The following is an 18,282-nucleotide window of genomic DNA, read 5'->3' on the forward strand; positions in this document are numbered from 1 at the left end:
TAATAAACAGATTTTGTTAAAAAAATTTAAATTATATTATATTATATTATATTATTGTATTATTAATATATTTTTTAAATTATTAAATTTTTTTTTTTTTAATTTAAAAATTAAAACTTTACAATTTTTTTATTTTATTTAATTGCTTTTTGAAAAATGAAGCCATGTGGCTCACGTGGGTCGTAAAAGATTTTTTGGGGAAAATTTGGGTCGTGGTACTAAAAAGATTGAGAGCCACTGCCTAAGAGTTTTAATTAGAATTATAAAACGACATATTAGACGCACTATCCCAAAATCAAACAGATTATTCTTTCTCTATCACTCTTTCTTTCATACATATCTCTAAACCTTTAATCAAGTTATGAACTATTCTAATATTCTATATTTTAAGATGGAATTAATCACACACGAGCAAAATCAAAATCGGTTGAACGGATTTGGAGCGCATTGTATGCAAACCTGTTGTACACTTAATCTTTATATATATAATGAAATTGGCACATGTTGTATGAAGGTATGTGTAGCAACTAGCATACTGGAATTTCGTTTTTAAGCATAACCTTGAGAGTTCGGTTAATTTTCGTACAGGGGTCACGAATTGAGTAGTTCTTATCCCTATTCCCTTGGACCCAAATAGTACTCATGCGTAAATTGTAAAGACTCTTCTAAAGTCTATAGCGACTGTAGCTACTCGTATAAAAATAAAACTATGTATTACAATTTACAAGTACAAGTCTTCAACCTTTTTTTAAACACCACACACTGCAATGCACTTTAGAACATTTTCATGGCAAATGTCAGCTATGATTCATGAATAATATTTTTAATTTTATTATTAGGCGAATAAAAAAAATAAGTAGGTACGTTAAATGAGAAATTCGTACCTGATGGGTGTTACAAAAATCTTTAATTCTTGGACGAATAGTTGACAGACAAACAACTAGGTCGGCTGCAACAGGTAAAATAATAAATATTAAATAATATTATTTACATTAAATTAAGTTTAAATAGTTATCTCATATTTGAACTTAATTGCTTTCTTATAACGAATTATCGCATAAATACATAGAATATATTGCAGATGCATTTCGATTGAATTTTATCTATTTGCAAATTTAGTAGATTAATTGCAATAACAGTCATTATTGAAAAATAAACTTTCAGAAGCTAGGGGCGCACAGGTTAAAAACCACATATAGTAGTCAATATTCGGATATAGGTACCATTATAAAATTAAAATAATGAACAATTTTAAATTCTACCTAAATAGATATGCTATTTAGTTTTTTTTTTTACCACATGAATATATGATAGTGCGATGATTATAATAAATTCAAGAATATACCTGTCATTAAAGAACGAATACATAATTTAAAACAGGATATTTCAAAAAGAACTTGATTCAGATTTATTTTTATTTTTATAAATTATTATTCAAAAAACACCATTATCCCTTATCAATTATGATTATGTCAACTATAAAATTTTTCATAAACTTTTTTTTTAATTTTATTAAATAATTTATGAAAATTCTTAAACTTAGATTTTAAACACTGCAAAAAGACAATTTAATCAAGACAGACAAGACCCAAATTATATCTTAAAAGTTAAAAGCTATTTAATGGATACAAATATTAGAAATATTCCAAATTAATGAGCTATATTTAATGGTTTCTTAAATAAATATAATTTAGTGACCCATGGATGATCCATTACATTAATACATTTTTAATGTAACCAGGTAATAAAATTACCTTTAATATTAATTAAAAATATTTTGCTTGTGTTGTTTTGCAATGATTATTTATTTATAGGATAGGTATAAATAAATAAAAATTGTTTTAATTCCTTCCACCTTAATTACTCGGTTGCCTTAATTCGTAAGACACCTGTAATTCCTTAAAAAACCATTAAAGAATTCACATTAGTTATATAACTGGAATGATTTGTTTAAAAAACACATGCATTAATCACTATTTGTGATAGACTAAAATCATCAAGTTAACCGCACTCGAATAAATCTTACTGAACTAGAAATTAAAAAAAATATTTTAATTTTACAAATTTTATGTGATAATATTATAATTTTGTACATATTTTTGAGGTTAGTACAATTTTGTATTTTTATATCTAGTTGTAATTGTTTTGACGGTATTACTCATTAACAGGAATTTTGAAAATTTGAACTAGCTTTGTATGTTATCTATACAAAAAATGTATCAAACGCAATTGTTTGTTAGCATTGTACATTTGTACGTTATCGTCGTTATCTATATATATATTTTTAAATTGGTGTAGGTTTCATTATTGTGAATAACATGTTTACAAAAGTCAACAAAATGTTCCATTTTGATTTAACAAAAATTAATTACATAAAAATAATTCACTTATAATAAAATAAATAAAATACACACTGAGCCAAACTGAAAGTCAAACGTATACTGAATATGACGTGTTATGTGTGAAATGTAGTGTGTAAAGTCTATTATTAATGTTTATTGTTTACAATTATATTGTTATACCTGTTATATAAATTGCTGGTACAATATTTATAATGTTTATATTACAACAGATATCATTTGAAATTTGAAACGTAAGTAACATTCAAGTCATACAACGCGATCAAATTTCATGTAAGCAGCTGCACACGACGCAAGTTCCTGAAAATTTAAATTTTGTCTTTCCGCCGATCACCAGTAATAATTAGCTCTAATTTTCTTTGGTCACACTGTGCTTTTTACCAGAGTTTGGTTACCTTAACCATGGTTTATTGTTACCAATGTTAAATTTTGATAACACAACATCCGCCCACAGCGCTGTGCTTAACAAAGTCGTGAAGCGGGTTGCGGTGTATCATTCGTTCAATTCGTTGACGTCATCCTATACATTTTTTGTCCCGGCATCCGCCATTCTCTTTTTGCTTGCGTACGTCTTGACGTAGTCTGTCGGTGACATACCGCTAGGATTTTTTTAATTTTTCTCAAATTAGTTTTCACTAAACACTAACCGTAAAAAATGGCCGCTGGAAAGAAACAGGTACGTTTTTTATTTAATAATTATAGGACTTCTGTGTGGTTATTTTTTCATATAGCGCTATTGCACGATAAACCACGTGTTATTCATCGCTATTGGTATATAATAAGTAGATTTGTGTAATGATTAGGTTTTTGAAAATCATTTATAAATTCTAAAGGTCTTTATTTTGTCACTTATTGACAGCATTACATTTTTGTATTTTTACCTATTGAATAACTGGTAATTAATCGGTGTCCTGAAGGTATGAACACCTTTTTGTTTTTGAAGAGATCTTGTTTTTGTATGTCATATACCTATTTTTTTTTTTTATAATGAGTTAAGTATTATAGATCTTAATTTTCTAGTCTTTTTTATTTGATTTTATATATTTCATTAATTTTAATTGTATACATCACGGTATGATGTAATGCGAAGTTAAATAAATGTGAGTTCATATATAAAAATACTGATTTAAATTAATAATAAGCCGTATACATTTTGTGCCATCGATCATTTCATTTAATTTAAGTTTTTTCCTTCGAATTTTTTGTGTCTATTGAAATAATAAATGTTTTTCATTTTCATATCCCCGTGTTACTTTTATGATAGTTGTGTAGGTTAAATAGTCATTCACATTACTACGTAATTTCTAGTATATAAGTAAATTACATTTATTAGCTTTTTTTTTAAATATTCTAATTTACATTCTAAATGAACAAATTTAAAACACTATTTACGATTACTTTATTTAACTTTAATAATCCTATGGATCTAAACCAAATCTATTTGACATATTTTAATAACTCCCTTAGAATAGAGTATGTTTCCTTTATCTTGGTATAGTGAGATTTATATTATATATCATTTATAGCCTACTATTTTGTAACATATAGGTATCATTTTATTCTATAAAGTTTAACACTAAATATTAATGTATATATTAATAATATATATTTTCACGACCATAAAAAAAATAATTGGAAGATGAGTTATTTTAGTTATTGATATGTATAGTTCATCTAATTAACAAATATTTTTTTATATGTCCTTAACTAAATTCTTTCACTGCATGCCTTACCATTACACTTGTATTTTTTTTTTTTTTTAAGTATATAAATCATTTTTCTTTAATAAACCAAATTATAATTATATAAGTGATTAATAACAAAACAAAATATTAATACTTTCAAAAATGTTAATTAGATACAAACATTTTTATTGTCATTTTTTTTTTTTTTATATATGTAAAAAAAAGCTTTGGAAAGCATCAACACCAAGTTGGCTCTTGTCATGAAGTCTGGTAAATGTGTCTTAGGCCTAAAGCAATCGTTGAAAACCCTAAGACAAGGAAAATCTAAGCTGGTCATCATTGCGAACAACACATCTCCATTAAGGTGAGACTGAGAAGTAGGAAACCCCCGTTTCTTATGGTTTTTATTTTACAATTTCCAAATTTTTTTTTTTTGGGGTTTACCTATGGAGTAGTCTCAAAATAAACCATGATTTTCTTTTTATTCTGTATTACTGGTTTATTTAATGCTAAAATAATATAGGTGGTTGAAACATATAAATGAGGTAAACCAGGTAAAATCAATCACCTATATCATTATGTTTGAAAATATTTATTTAATTGTATTATTTTTGTTCCCCAGAGTGTCAGAGATTGAGTACTATGCTATGTTGTCTAAGACTGATGTTTTCCAATACTCAGGCAACAACATTGAATTAGGTACAGCATGTGGTAAATACTTCAGGGTTGCTACTTTATCAATCACCGACCCAGGTGATTCAGATATCATCAAAACTATACCTACTGACCAAGCCAACCAATAATTGCTACGTGTATTATTTTGATTTAATAAAAAAAAATTCTGAGAATCAGTATTTGTTTTTAATGTAATTGTCTTGAGTATAACCTGTATGTGTTGTTTCCATCTTCTACGTTTACAATTATTGTGTTATATCATTATTCATTATGAATACTTCTTTATTTAGTTTAATCGGTATTTTCTTTGAGTTATAAGTATGTTAAACATTACAAATTAACAATGTTTTTAACTCCAAAATAAAATATAAACGTTTCTGATAAACTGGGTCAAGTAAATACTTGTTAATATTTATACAATCAAAAAACAAAGTGAGAATGTAATTTTGTTATGTTGCACACTAAGATAGAGTTAACAGTTGCGTGTTTGGTATCCTTTAAGCTAATTTGTAAAAACTTAAATGTTTGATTTTTGTTCATATAATTTAGTATGTGGCACATTGGTATTTTTCACATTTTTTTTTAAGTTTTAAGAAGGGATTGTGCTTACATTTAGGTTATTTCTAACTCAGAAATTGTTGAGAAATTAATTTATTCTGCGGTGATGTCCACCTAAATATGTCTGAATTTATTATATATTAATAAATGAAATCGAAGAATTTCTTTTCTTTATAAGGAAAATGTGTTTTTTACCTATGTAAAGAAACTCGGTATGTGTGCTCTAGTGCCCACCACGATTATATTTCATTTTATTTGGTCATATTAATTAAATTTTTAAGTTTCTGAGGTATTTTTTAGTTCAATATAGTTATTTAATTGTTAATACGTAATGTATTATATTTTATATGAGTTGACTGTTTATAGATGTATAAATTAAGATACCTATTTTAATTAATTTATGATCCAACACTAAGCTTAACTAGGTTTTAATCATTATCTGATTATTGTGAATTGATTTCAAGCCAACATTATTCTGTGTGACTTATCAAATTAAATCAATATAGATTGCCCAGATGAAATCAATAAGTATAATATTATTCTTGAGTTGAATATTATTAAGTATAAATATTTTTGTTAATTGAAAACAATACTAATTAATTTTTTTTAGCTATTTTAAAATCTATTATCTTTAATAAACATCCATGATTTATATTATAGAATAATACTCAATATTATTTTATTTGAATAATGTTGGTCATATATAATTTAATAATTTGTAAACATTTTTTTCTTAGATTATCAGTTGGTACATAAAACAAATTTAAATTAACTTGTATCTAATGCAACAATGGAAGATTTTTCTTATTAAATATTACAAGTATGTAAGGTCCTTTACCACAACCACCAAAATCTTTTATCTTTATATATTAAGCTATAATTATTATAGTTGTTTTATATTTATTCAGATTAGTGCCAAATCTAAGGTTATCCTAACTTTTAATACTGTTCTAACTTCTATCCGGTTTTCAACTTGCGCCTAATAGAACTTTCTGATCACTAAACATAATACGTGCTTAGTCTATTTTACTACTATACTGTTCTTAAGAACTCCAATTATGTTTGTTTCACCTAACAGTTTTTCTATTTCTAGGTTTTTTTTTTTTTATTTCACTATTGAGTATTTTTTGTTATCTGTAATCTGTATTGTATTTTATTTTATTATATTTAGGTTTTAGGCACAAATGTCTTATTGTAATTTTTAAATATATATTTCAAGTTATTTAACATTTTATATTGAAACAACAGTTAATTTATTTTATAATATTAATATTCTTTTCTCCAAACCAGAATAAGGAAATAAATGTAAAAATTGTATCAAGTAGCTCAGTATAAGGTTCTTTATCATAAATTCTGCGAGGACTATTTGTGCTATCTATTTGCTTTTTAACTATCATAAATACTTAAAAAATAGTACAAATTTATGATTCATAGTATAATGATACAATTCAATTATTACCAATTAAAAATTTGAATATTTTTTCAATGATTTAGTTATTATCTAGATGAGTTTTATTTTTTATAAATTTATTGATTGTAATTAAAAATAACAAACACTTTATGACTTGTGTTTTATATTTTCTTAAATAATACTGTTTTATTGAACATGTATTCATTTTCTTACACTAAAGAACATGTATACTATTAAAGTAACATTTTTTTGTTACTAGGTAGTGCTTGAATTGAGGGATGATTGAATCCTAATGCTTAATAAAAAAATAAAATATACATACATTCATCCCTTTAAATTATATCTTAATCAATAAAATATTTAAATATTCAGATATGCATATTTTTTTTATATTTTGCACTTCTTACTAATTTTTCTCAATTCAAGCACTCTTGTAGGAATTAAAAAATAAGAATATATATGATGGGTAACTATTTGTAAATATTTATATTTTACTAACAATAATAAGAGTAGTATTAGAATTCATCAAGGGGTAGTCATTCAAAGGAAAATAAAAAAACAATACAATAAATAACAAGGGTTAACATAAATTACCAAAACCAAACATAACAACCCCAAGAGAATAATGAAAAAAGTGAATTTTAATAACTCAAGGTTATGTATAGTTATTTAATGGTAGAATGAATTATATCTTTTGCAGTATTCATTATATCAAGAGCACCCTTACTTATTAAATCCTCTGCTAACTCTGTACCCAATTTTAACGCTGCATCCAAATCTAAATAACTAATTTTCCCTGGTGTAACACCAACAAATTGTCTTGGTTGTTTGTATGGACATTTCTTTGGGGGTTCTCCATTTTCACTTCTGTACTGATCAATATGGCTCTGTATGACTTTTTTATCTGCCAACTCAGTAGAAGATGAACATTGTAATGCTTCTGAGCCATCAAGGCTCCAAACACCACCATCCAAAGACATGGCATTTTTTGTTAAACAAACAGTAGATCTTATACCAACTGGTGCACTGCATCCACCTCCCAATCGTGTGAGGAAGCCTCTTTCAGCAACAACCTAAAGGCAAGTACAAAAATAAATTTTTTTTTTTTTAAATTACAAATATTATTATACATATAATAGAATAATTAATACAGTTCAACTATAAACATTTATAATCAAAATTCACTATTATTGAAATTAGTATTTTTTAGTTGAAAGCAATTTTTAATTTCATAATAATTTTATGACAATTTTCTTAAATAAATATTTTAATTAAAATAATGTATTTGTTTAATTTGAGATTTTAACCTTGTTTTTATGCCTAAAAATATATAAATAACACAGATATTCATGATGATGATAAATACTATAAGCAATGCATAAGTTATTATGTGTATGAATAATTAAGAATTTAAGAAAAATATTTAATGATAACTAGCATTTAGAAATTATGATAAGTACTTATAAAGCTATGTATCAAAAAATAATTTTTGTTGACAGTTGCATATGACATGGTTAAATTACTATTCAATGATAAGATTTTTCTAAGCACATAATATATAATGGTATTCGTTTAGTATGTGACCTACCATATAAGGTGTTTGTTTTGCATGTGTGACCTACAGGGCTGATAATTAATTTAAAAACATTCAAATTAAAAATTATATAATTAGGTTATTTTATTATTACAGATTTGGCCCAAACTGAGATTAGAATTGCATCGTGCATTAAGATCAGTATATGGAAAAAATCCATTTGTTGATCGAATTGATTTATATGTCTGATATCCTTTTGTGATACATCGTATAGTGCTGATTTCTCGAATTTCACCAGTAGCCAATCTTTTTTTCCTTATGTACATCTTTGTTTCACCATGACATTTATGGCATAAATTAGTTTTGTTATTTTGTGGTAACAGTTTATTCTTTTGTAAAAATTCTAATACTGTTTTTTTCAGAAGAAATAATCGCATACAATTCAACTGCCAACATTTTAAAGTTTTAAACATGCAATATCGGATTAACGACAGGACACGTACTGACAATATTGTCGATAGACGATAATATTAGAATGACAAAATATCTATTGGTAAAAACCAGTAAATATAGTATAATAAACTATAAATATAAGCAAGCATAGGTTGTCCATACCTATAATATAGATAATCGTCTTGGTAGGTCACGCACTAAACTCAGTAATACAGGTAGGTCATATACTAAATTCGATTTTCGATCAGTAGGTCAAATACTAAACGAATACCTATACAATATACTATCTAATTAATATTTATAAAAAAAAAAATATCACTGTGTGACTAGACTAATATTGATATATAATATTAAGTTTAAATATTTTTCAACTTTTAATTTTAGTAAAATATTTTACTTGTAAAACTGTTTCATAATGATGCAACGGTTCAAGCAATTCTAAAATATAATCATCTCCCAAACGACATTCAACCGCCAAAGCGCCTTGTCCGACAGCATAAAGCATAATATCTGAATCAATTATTTGGGATACACGTTTTTCCCATCCCATTCTTTGAATTCCAGCCAATGCTAAAATTATGCCACTATAATTTGTATTTGTTTTTTCATCAGTAGATTTACTGCTGTCTAATTTCTTCAATCTAGTGTTTAAATTTCCTCGCACATCAGACACTTGAAGATTAGGAAATTTCCTTTTCAACTGAGCTGTGCGTCTTAAGGAACTAGTTCCTAAAAAAATAATAAAAAAAATTAATAAGTGTTGAATGCTAAAAATAAACAGGAAGTAAATTCATTAGTTTTAACTACTTTCCCAAAAACCAAAGTTCCTGCCTATTAAAAACAGTTATTTTTTTCAATTTCTACCTTCTCAAAGATTATGGTTTAAAATCACTATGTTGAACTTCTATAATAAATACTGACTCGTTTTTCTTTATAGTAAATACATTTTTAAGTACTTTTAAAATATTATTGGATATTTGTTACTGTTATTAAGTTTTTGTTTACACCACTTCTGCTTTAAAGTTTATATGATAGTTTTATTAATGCAGTAATACTGCAAACATAAATGCATTAATTATGAATTGAACAACGCTTATACAGCACGATTAAAATTAATTAACTTGATTTTCTAAAGAATGCAAAATTTCAAGTAAAAAGATTACATAAATGGGATTTAAATTAGGGCCAAGTCCCCTCTGTGTCACCCCATTATAACCTTGGAAAATAATGGGTTTACTATTATATTTTTCCATATAATGAAATATAGATAATATATGTACAAATATCAGTAAACTTTTATGTGTTAATTTTACATAATTAAAATTTAAAATCATAAATTATTTCTGTGAAAATAATAGTTAATATTTAAACACTTTCAGCTAATCAACTGTATTGCTAAATTTAATGTTTTACTTATTACTTTTACCTCATTGATTTAACTCTGTAGTTGTATATTAGGTTTATACTAAAAAAAAAATAATAAAAAGGTTATCAATTATATTATATTATGCTTAACCTAAAGAAATAACACTTTTATTTTATAAGATAAATAAAATAATAGTTATGATTTACTGGTACTAATTAGATATTATTGAAATTAATAACTATTAAATTTAAGCAAAACTAATAAGCAATTAAGTTAAGTTATGTTTATAAATAATTTAATATAACATAGTTAATTTTTTATAAGTGACAGCAATATATTGTCTGCTATATACTTAATAATTATAAATAGTTAACAGTTAAAGAAGTGATTTAAAGTTTTATCAATTATAATAATTAATTTTTGTGTAAACATTATTTTCAATGACTTTTATTTTTATAATAGGAATTTTAAATATGTAATCACTAATCAGTATTCAAACAATAACTAATAAGCAACACTAAAAATAAAAATGTTGAGTAGGTACGTGATATGTTCAACAGGTGAAAAAAAAATTTATAGTGACATCCACTTAATATTTTAAAATACATAATGTTGTATCAGAAAATAATTTGTTAATTTGTAACAATAACATATACATTAAAAATGAATAAAAGATTACATATAGTAAAAATAAAGATGTAAGTAAACAATTGGTAAATGCAAATAATAATAATAATAATAATAATCTTTGTATAAATTAATTTTATCTTTATTATAATCTAAAATAGGGTTTATTTGTTTTGACTATGATAAAAATATGATAGCCTATGATCTACAATTTAAGTACTTTGTGATTAAACTGATTAATTAACACTTTATAAACAGCAAAACTTAATTCAATCAAATATACATTTTAAACAGTAATAAAACTTATGCAACTTTTAAAAGTTAAGTTATTAAGAATGTTATTTTAATTATTGAATTTTTTATACTTTATAAATAATACAATTACTAAACAAATTTCAGTATCAAGACAATCATATCTCAGTGTACTAAAAAGATAACTCTAGTGGATTTTAGAAATGTATATTCATTAAACACAAACTATAAAAAATAATATAAAAGTACGTACATAATTAATATTTAAATTAGTATTGATAAAAAAAAAATATACTAACTCATGGACTAAATACATAACAAAACATTATAATTTATTCATACATATATTGTAGGTATAAATATAAGAGAAACGCATGTTAACTGAATTTTAGAAATTATGATAAATATTTATAAAAATAAAACTATGCAATGGAAATATCTATTATATTATAAAATAATAAGTAATTAAAAATCCTGAATTTATTATAACTGTAACATATGGTATGTATTTCACACTCTACATATTAATTATTTGATTACTTACCAATGAAACTTTTTGAAGGTAATGAATCCAATTGATATTCTTTACAATCTTCTCGTAATACTAGAGCGTCTCTTGGATCATCTCGTTTTAATACAGCTCCAATTGTTGTTCCAATTTCCATGACAGTTGGTAAATCCTTCAATGAATGTACAATGAAATCAACAGTACCACTAAGTAAAGCAACTTCAAGATCCTTGGTGAACAAGCTTTTCTCTCCAATTTTTGGTAAAGGTTTATCCAGAACTCTATCACCCATGGTGGTCATAGAGACTATTTCAAATTCTATGTCCGGATGTAATTCTTTTAACTGGCTAATAACGAACTTGGTTTGGATCAATGCTAATTCACTTTTACGTGAACCCACACGAATTGTCTTTCGGTTGCTTCTGTCCATGATTAAATAGTTTGATGAAAATAAGGTGGATAAATTATTGTCACTGCAATAGATTTATCACAACTGAATGTATGAATAAAAAATGGCTAATACTATAACATTATGATGCCTGAAACATGAATTATATTATTCTTAAATATAAATTTACATACAATTATATCTAAAGTACTCACCATTAGTCTATTTTAATGACATTTGTTGGTGAATGGCATCAGTAAAGTAAGGCCAGCCCATTGCTTACGTAATTGAATAGAGTAATCTTAGTAGTGTTTTAGTTTTTAGAAAGGAAAAGCGAAAGGGGGAATTTTTGAAAGGTGATTACTTTATCAATGCCATCGTTATCAATGAAAAATGACAATACAGGAGATTACCATTTTTATTGGCTACACTGTGTATACATATTCTACCATGGTTTAGTCATGTGATCAATATTTTGGAAAGTGTAAAACAATAACACAAGTCGTCAAAAAAAAAAAAACATTTTGCTTTAGCTTTTAGGTACTATATATTTTTTAATTTTTTGCATCATGAATGAAACGAAATCTACTTCAAATTTGCAGGAATTTTATTAATGAACCGCTGTTGATGCGGTCAGACAAGTAAAATTAACATTTAAAAAAATATCTGAGGTTGTAAACAAAGTGTAACAAAATGCCGTCAGAATCTAAGATTCCTGCCCAAATGGAGAAACCAAATCATTATTCGTAAGACGTGATTTTGTGCATGATTTTCTGTTATTTATTTAGTCGTCCATTAATTGTTCATACATTATGATACAGATTTAGTAAATAGTATTGTTTGATATCAGTCGAACTTATTGTATTATTGCAGATATTTAAAAGAGTTTCGTGTTGAGCAGTGTCCATTGTTTTTACAACATAAATGTACACAACATAGACCTTATACTTGTTTTAATTGGCATTTTATGAATCAGCGCCGTCGTAGACCAGTTAGAAAAAGAGATGGCACTTATAACTATAGTGCAGATGATTATTGTTCACATTATGATGAGACAACTGGAGTTTGTACTAAAGGAGACGAGTAAGCAATGTCTTATTGCATGTAATTATGTATTTGTCCTTTTTAATGTAAAGTTGATATTGAATCTCAATTTTTGTAGTTTTTAAACCAGTGGTGTGTTACAAAAACTTTCTTTTTTTCATGTAAAGAGGGAAATGCTAGTATTATTTAACCCTGATAAAATCTTCTAATGTTTTTGTGTTTTTTTTTTTTTTGAAAAAAATAATTAATTTATGAATTTATATTGTGTATTTAAATTAAAATTTGATAGATGTTTTTATCAACTTAAATAATTTATATATTCAGTAGGGACTATTTACCAAATTATATAATATGCAATTTACTTCATAGGTATATTTTTTAGTTTTACTTCAGAAAATGTATGAGACATATACCTGCAAATTGTGCTTTCCTTGAATTTATTTTAATAAATTCTATAAATATTTTGAAATTTATAAATTTATTCATTCATTTTTCATATAACCTATATAAAGTTATAAATATTTAGTATGGATATTGCTAGTTCTCTTTATTTTATTTAATAAATTTAAAATGAAAATTACTCATAAACAGTAGAAATTTTACATTTTCATTTAAAAATGTATTCAATAATTAAATTAATTGTATTAGGTACCTATTTGATTAATTCATTTTTCAGAAGTTTGATAATTACATACATATTGATTATTTTTTATCTACTAAAATTTTTAATTTAATACATTGTACTCGAGGTTCTCAGTATTTAATTATAATTACAATTATCCTTTTAATTTATTTGCTGTATGTCATGTTTGTATTTCTATGCTGAAAAATTGGGATAAAAAACATATATAAATATACATGAAAATATTGATGTAAGTGCAATTTTTTTGTACTTATGAAATAACACTTACATGACTTGAACAAAAAAGAACAATTTAATAATATTGTTGACCAAGTTTTAGTACATATTTTAATAACAAGGTGCATGACACCAAATTGTTTTAATTTATAATTCAGCATTTGTAAACTATTTTAAATGACATTAATATTAGCATTGTGCTGTCTAAATACATTAAAAATATTAAGATGCACATTATTTTAAGATATACTTTCAATGAATTGTCATGTTCATTAAAATAGTAAAAATAATAACCTAATTATCTTTTACTAAATAATATTACCTTTTGGATCAAACTTTATTAAGTTTTTATTTATTTGTATTTTAAGGTATTAATTTCATTTTTATTATAAATTATTGTAATCTTTTTTATTCTGCATACAGTTTTTTTTTTTTTTTATGACAAGCCATTAAAAGTTTAATTCATATATTCTTATTATTGATTTGAGAATTATGGAAAAGACTACACAAATAATCTTATATATTAGTATTACTATTGGAAAACATGGACAATTTTTTATTTTATTTAATAAGGATTCTTTTATTTCAATGTATGTAGAATTATTTATGTCAATATTGTTAAATGGTTTAAATGTTTTGTCTTTAAATTGAGTGTGAGTATAATGTATTATTTTTAATTGATTTAATACTTTTTAACTTCCTCAAAATATTAACTAATCTCTACATTTATATTAAGAATTTCTTTCAACTATAATCATTAAAATGTGCTTGAATAAACAAGAGAAGAAAAATTACTAAAAAAATATTCAGCATGATCCTTCCTTTATTTAACATACATGATCCATGTAGCATATACAAAATATTATCTTACCCAATTATCAGATTTTTATATTTTTTATTTTTTATTGAAAAAAGGTGCACATTTTTACATCGAACAGCTGGTGATACAGAAAGACGTTACCATTTGAGATATTATAAGACATGTATGTGTGTTCATGATACTGACAGTAGGGGATTTTGCACAAAAAATGGGCCGCATTGTGCTTTTGCACATGGGAATCATGATTTAAGACCACCTGTATATGATATTACTGATCAAAAGGTATTTAATTCATTTGAGTGTTTAGTATTTTTAATAATGAATTTTATAACTTTTATTAGGCATCTGAAAATGATGATGATAATAATGTAGATTTAGATGGACCAAATGTATTAGATAAAGAAAAAAATTTAATGAATGAAGATCCTAAATGGCAGGGTAGGATTTGTACATAATTTGATTTTAATTATTTATATACAATTTTTACTATTCAGTATTTATAAAGTATATTTTTAATTCATAGACACTAATTTTGTTCTATCAAATTATAAAACTGACCAATGTCAACGTCCTCCTAGACTTTGTCGTCAAGGATATGCGTGTCCTCAATATCATAATAGTAGAGATAAAAGAAGAAATCCAAGAAAATACAAGTACAGGCATGTTTTTATTATTGTAATAAATATTCATTGTTTAAAACTGCTAGTAATAATTTTAATTAAATATTTTAGATCTACTCCATGTCCTAGCGTAAAACATGGAGATGAATGGGGTGAACCAAGTAATTGTGAAAGTGGTGATTCCTGTGCGTATTGCCATACTAGAACTGAACAACAATTTCATCCAGAAATATATAAATCTACAAAATGTAATGATGTACAGCAAGCTGGTTATTGTCCTCGTGGAGTATTTTGTGCTTTTGCGCACGTGGATCGTATGTTTTTACAATTTAGTATTACAATTGTTATGTTAATTTTACTTAAAGTAATAATCAACTTTATTATGTAGAGGAAATGATTATTGCTCGTGAATCAGCTGCTGGATTAGATTCTTCAACAGATTTAGCTGATATATTATCTAATGCTGTGCCTTCATTAGGGACCGAATGTTTAAGATCTCCGGTAAAAAAAATAGATAATGACAAAAATAGTTCATCGGTTAGTAATTTTTAAATATTTAAACACTCGCTCATATTGAACGATGTGTTATGTTTATAGAATGGAAGTGGAGATTTATCAGAATGCGCTTCAAGTATTGGTTCTCCTAATAAAGCTCCTGGTGCTCATTTGTCTAGATCTGAATTTAATGTACAACAATTTCAAATAGCTCATGAAGATACCATACAAGCTGTAATTATTTATTTTTATTTATTTAATATCATTTGCTATGTATTTATTATTTTTTAGCTTTTAAATTCATTTGATTCTCAATCATTGTTACCTAATGTTGAACCACAAAGAAGACATAGTTCTATATTTGGACCTGTTGTATCTAATGGTAATAGTAATTCATCATATATGAATCATTTTTCTTCTTATCAGTCTACTAATACTATGAATGGTATGTTTACAAAAATTATTTAGTTGTAATGTATTAATTAAATGTTTATATATGTAATAGTATTATTATTTTATTTTTTTAGGTAATTTAGATGATTTAGTTGTGGAAGATAATTTAAATTTTTCCGTTGATCGAGAAAATGAATCTCCAATATTAAATAATCCTTTATCATCAAGTTTACAAGCCTCTGGTACATTAAATTTATTATATACTTTTCAACTTTATAAATTCAATTAATTTGTATTTTTTTTCTGATATATGTATGTATGAATATTTCTAGATATTTTAGGAAGCTCAGCTCCAGTTAATATTCCTCTTACACGCCATAATAGTATTGGTCATTTTTCTCCAACAATAGCTTCTCCATTAAAACATATGCAAAATAATATCATACAAAAATCTAGGTATAACCAACAAGATGGTTTAGGTCATTTGAATATTGTTACTGGCAACAATTATGGCTCAACTGGTTTGTTTGGTATTGGCTCTCCTGGAGCTGCAAACACATTTCCAATTAGTCCTTCAAATTCAAATGAAGTAATGATATTTTTTGTTGTATAACCTTTTGGCTTGAGTCTTTTTTTCTGTTAAATGTTTCACGATATTTTATCTTTTTATATATTTTATATAAATATTAAACTTTTTATACTGTTAACAACTGTCAGATTTTTTTGGATATAATGTTTTGTATTTTAATTTGTAATTAATTACAAATTAATAAATACATTTTATGAAGAAGTTATAATATTTTATTCCAATAATAATAATACTTTTTTTTTTAAAATTATTTATTATTTAATAACTTTAAAATGGATTAATTCACTCAAATGAAAATGTTCCGTGTTAACTTTTAATAGTATAAAATTTTTTTTCTTCAGTTATGTAATTTAAAATAAAAATGTCAAAATTATTAAACTACAATCTTATATCAATACATTTAAGAAATTTTTCTTTTAATTTAAATAGTTATAACTACATATAAAATATATTTTTAAAATCCGGTAAAAAAGACAAAAGTTAACTTTTTATAATAATGACACAATAGGGTTAAAATATAATATTGATTGACATTTTTTTATTTTTAGGTTCAAAGATTACAAGAAGAATTATTAAATTGTAGATCAAAATTAGTGTCTTGGGAATCTGAACGAATGTCACAAGTTAGATGCACTTATGAAGCATGGCAAAGAGAGACTGAAGATTCAAATAATAAATTAAAAATTGCAGAACAACAAAGAGATGAAGTGAATATTTTTAAGTAGTATAAAAGTTATTTTTGGATGTTAACTTTAATTTTTTATTAGGCTATTAATCAAGCAAAATCGTTACAAAAAGAAGTAGATTTATTACAAGGTTCACCGTATCTTCATGGATTACGTAGGGTCTCAGAAATTAGGAATTTATCATTATCTGTATTAAAGTCATTACAGAGTCAAATGAGAAATGATTTAGAAGAAATCGAAAAGGTGAATATTAAATGTTTAAAATCGTATGAACATAATATTAAATATTTGAGTTAAAATTAATATTAAATATTTATTAAAATAAACTCTTAAACTAGTATTAACTAACTATGATATGTATATTCTTTGTATCTAACACTTATATTATATTATTTTATTTAATAAATAATAACTTTTGTTTGGTTTAGGTTTTATACTTACAAACTGCTACCAAATGCATGTTATGCGAGGAGCGTAATAGGAGTGTCACATTGGGACCTTGTAATCACTTTGTGTTGTGTAATCAGTGTGTGGATACGATAAAAGATTGTCCATATTGCTCGACCCCTATCTTATCTCATACTAATACATCAACAACTCAGGCATAGATTAAAAATTATTTATTTTAAGCAATCAAAAACTTAATAATTATGATAGTACTAATAATAATTGATTAAAATAACATAAAATTTAGAAAGAAAAAAAATCATAACTAATCAGTACTAGATGTATTAAGTATTATAATTTTAATACTCTATTAATTTATATATTAGCATTTTACAACATTAGTATGAGCCTTTTATATAGAATTTATATTTGATTTTTTTTTTTCAAATCATATTTATAAATATTTTTTTTTTTTACTACAATATTTTACATTTAATATGTATTTATTAAATTTCTATAGTTTCAAAATAATGTTTTAATTTAAACATTAATACTAATATAATAATAGTATA

At 24.8% G+C, this 18,282-nt stretch overlaps 3 protein-coding genes across 3 annotated transcripts; 2 read left to right on the forward strand and 1 right to left on the reverse strand.

The window, feature by feature from the left end:
* The first annotated feature begins 2,856 nt into the window (after positions 1-2,856).
* Positions 2,857-4,896, forward strand: LOC112600820 (60S ribosomal protein L30). The gene is made up of 3 exons (XM_025348131.1): positions 2,857-3,036; positions 4,264-4,409; positions 4,668-4,896. The coding sequence occupies exons 1-3, from the start codon at positions 3,016-3,018 to the stop codon at positions 4,846-4,848; spliced, it is 348 nt and encodes a 115-aa protein (XP_025203916.1). The 5' UTR covers positions 2,857-3,015; the 3' UTR covers positions 4,849-4,896.
* A 2,253-nt stretch (positions 4,897-7,149) lies between these two features.
* Positions 7,150-12,149, reverse strand: LOC112600809 (porphobilinogen deaminase). The gene is made up of 4 exons (XM_025348114.1): positions 12,033-12,149; positions 11,466-11,968; positions 9,074-9,405; positions 7,150-7,762 (listed from the first exon to the last, which is right to left on the reverse strand). The coding sequence occupies exons 2-4, from the start codon at positions 11,857-11,859 to the stop codon at positions 7,355-7,357; spliced, it is 1,134 nt and encodes a 377-aa protein (XP_025203899.1). The 5' UTR covers positions 11,860-11,968; positions 12,033-12,149; the 3' UTR covers positions 7,150-7,354.
* Positions 12,150-12,321: 172 nt separating this feature from the next.
* On the forward strand, positions 12,322-17,931 carry LOC112600806 (RING finger protein unkempt). The gene is made up of 14 exons (XM_025348110.1): positions 12,322-12,563; positions 12,691-12,900; positions 14,636-14,822; positions 14,882-14,978; positions 15,064-15,199; positions 15,272-15,474; positions 15,549-15,697; positions 15,758-15,889; positions 15,947-16,100; positions 16,183-16,290; positions 16,381-16,637; positions 17,186-17,344; positions 17,405-17,566; positions 17,752-17,931. The coding sequence occupies exons 1-14, from the start codon at positions 12,511-12,513 to the stop codon at positions 17,929-17,931; spliced, it is 2,187 nt and encodes a 728-aa protein (XP_025203895.1). The 5' UTR covers positions 12,322-12,510.
* Positions 17,932-18,282: the final 351 nt, after the last annotated feature.

Source organism: Melanaphis sacchari, unplaced genomic scaffold, assembly GCF_002803265.2.
Source record: "Melanaphis sacchari strain LSU unplaced genomic scaffold, SCAv2.0 Contig72_pilon_pilon, whole genome shotgun sequence".
NCBI lineage: Eukaryota > Metazoa > Arthropoda > Insecta > Hemiptera > Aphididae > Melanaphis > Melanaphis sacchari.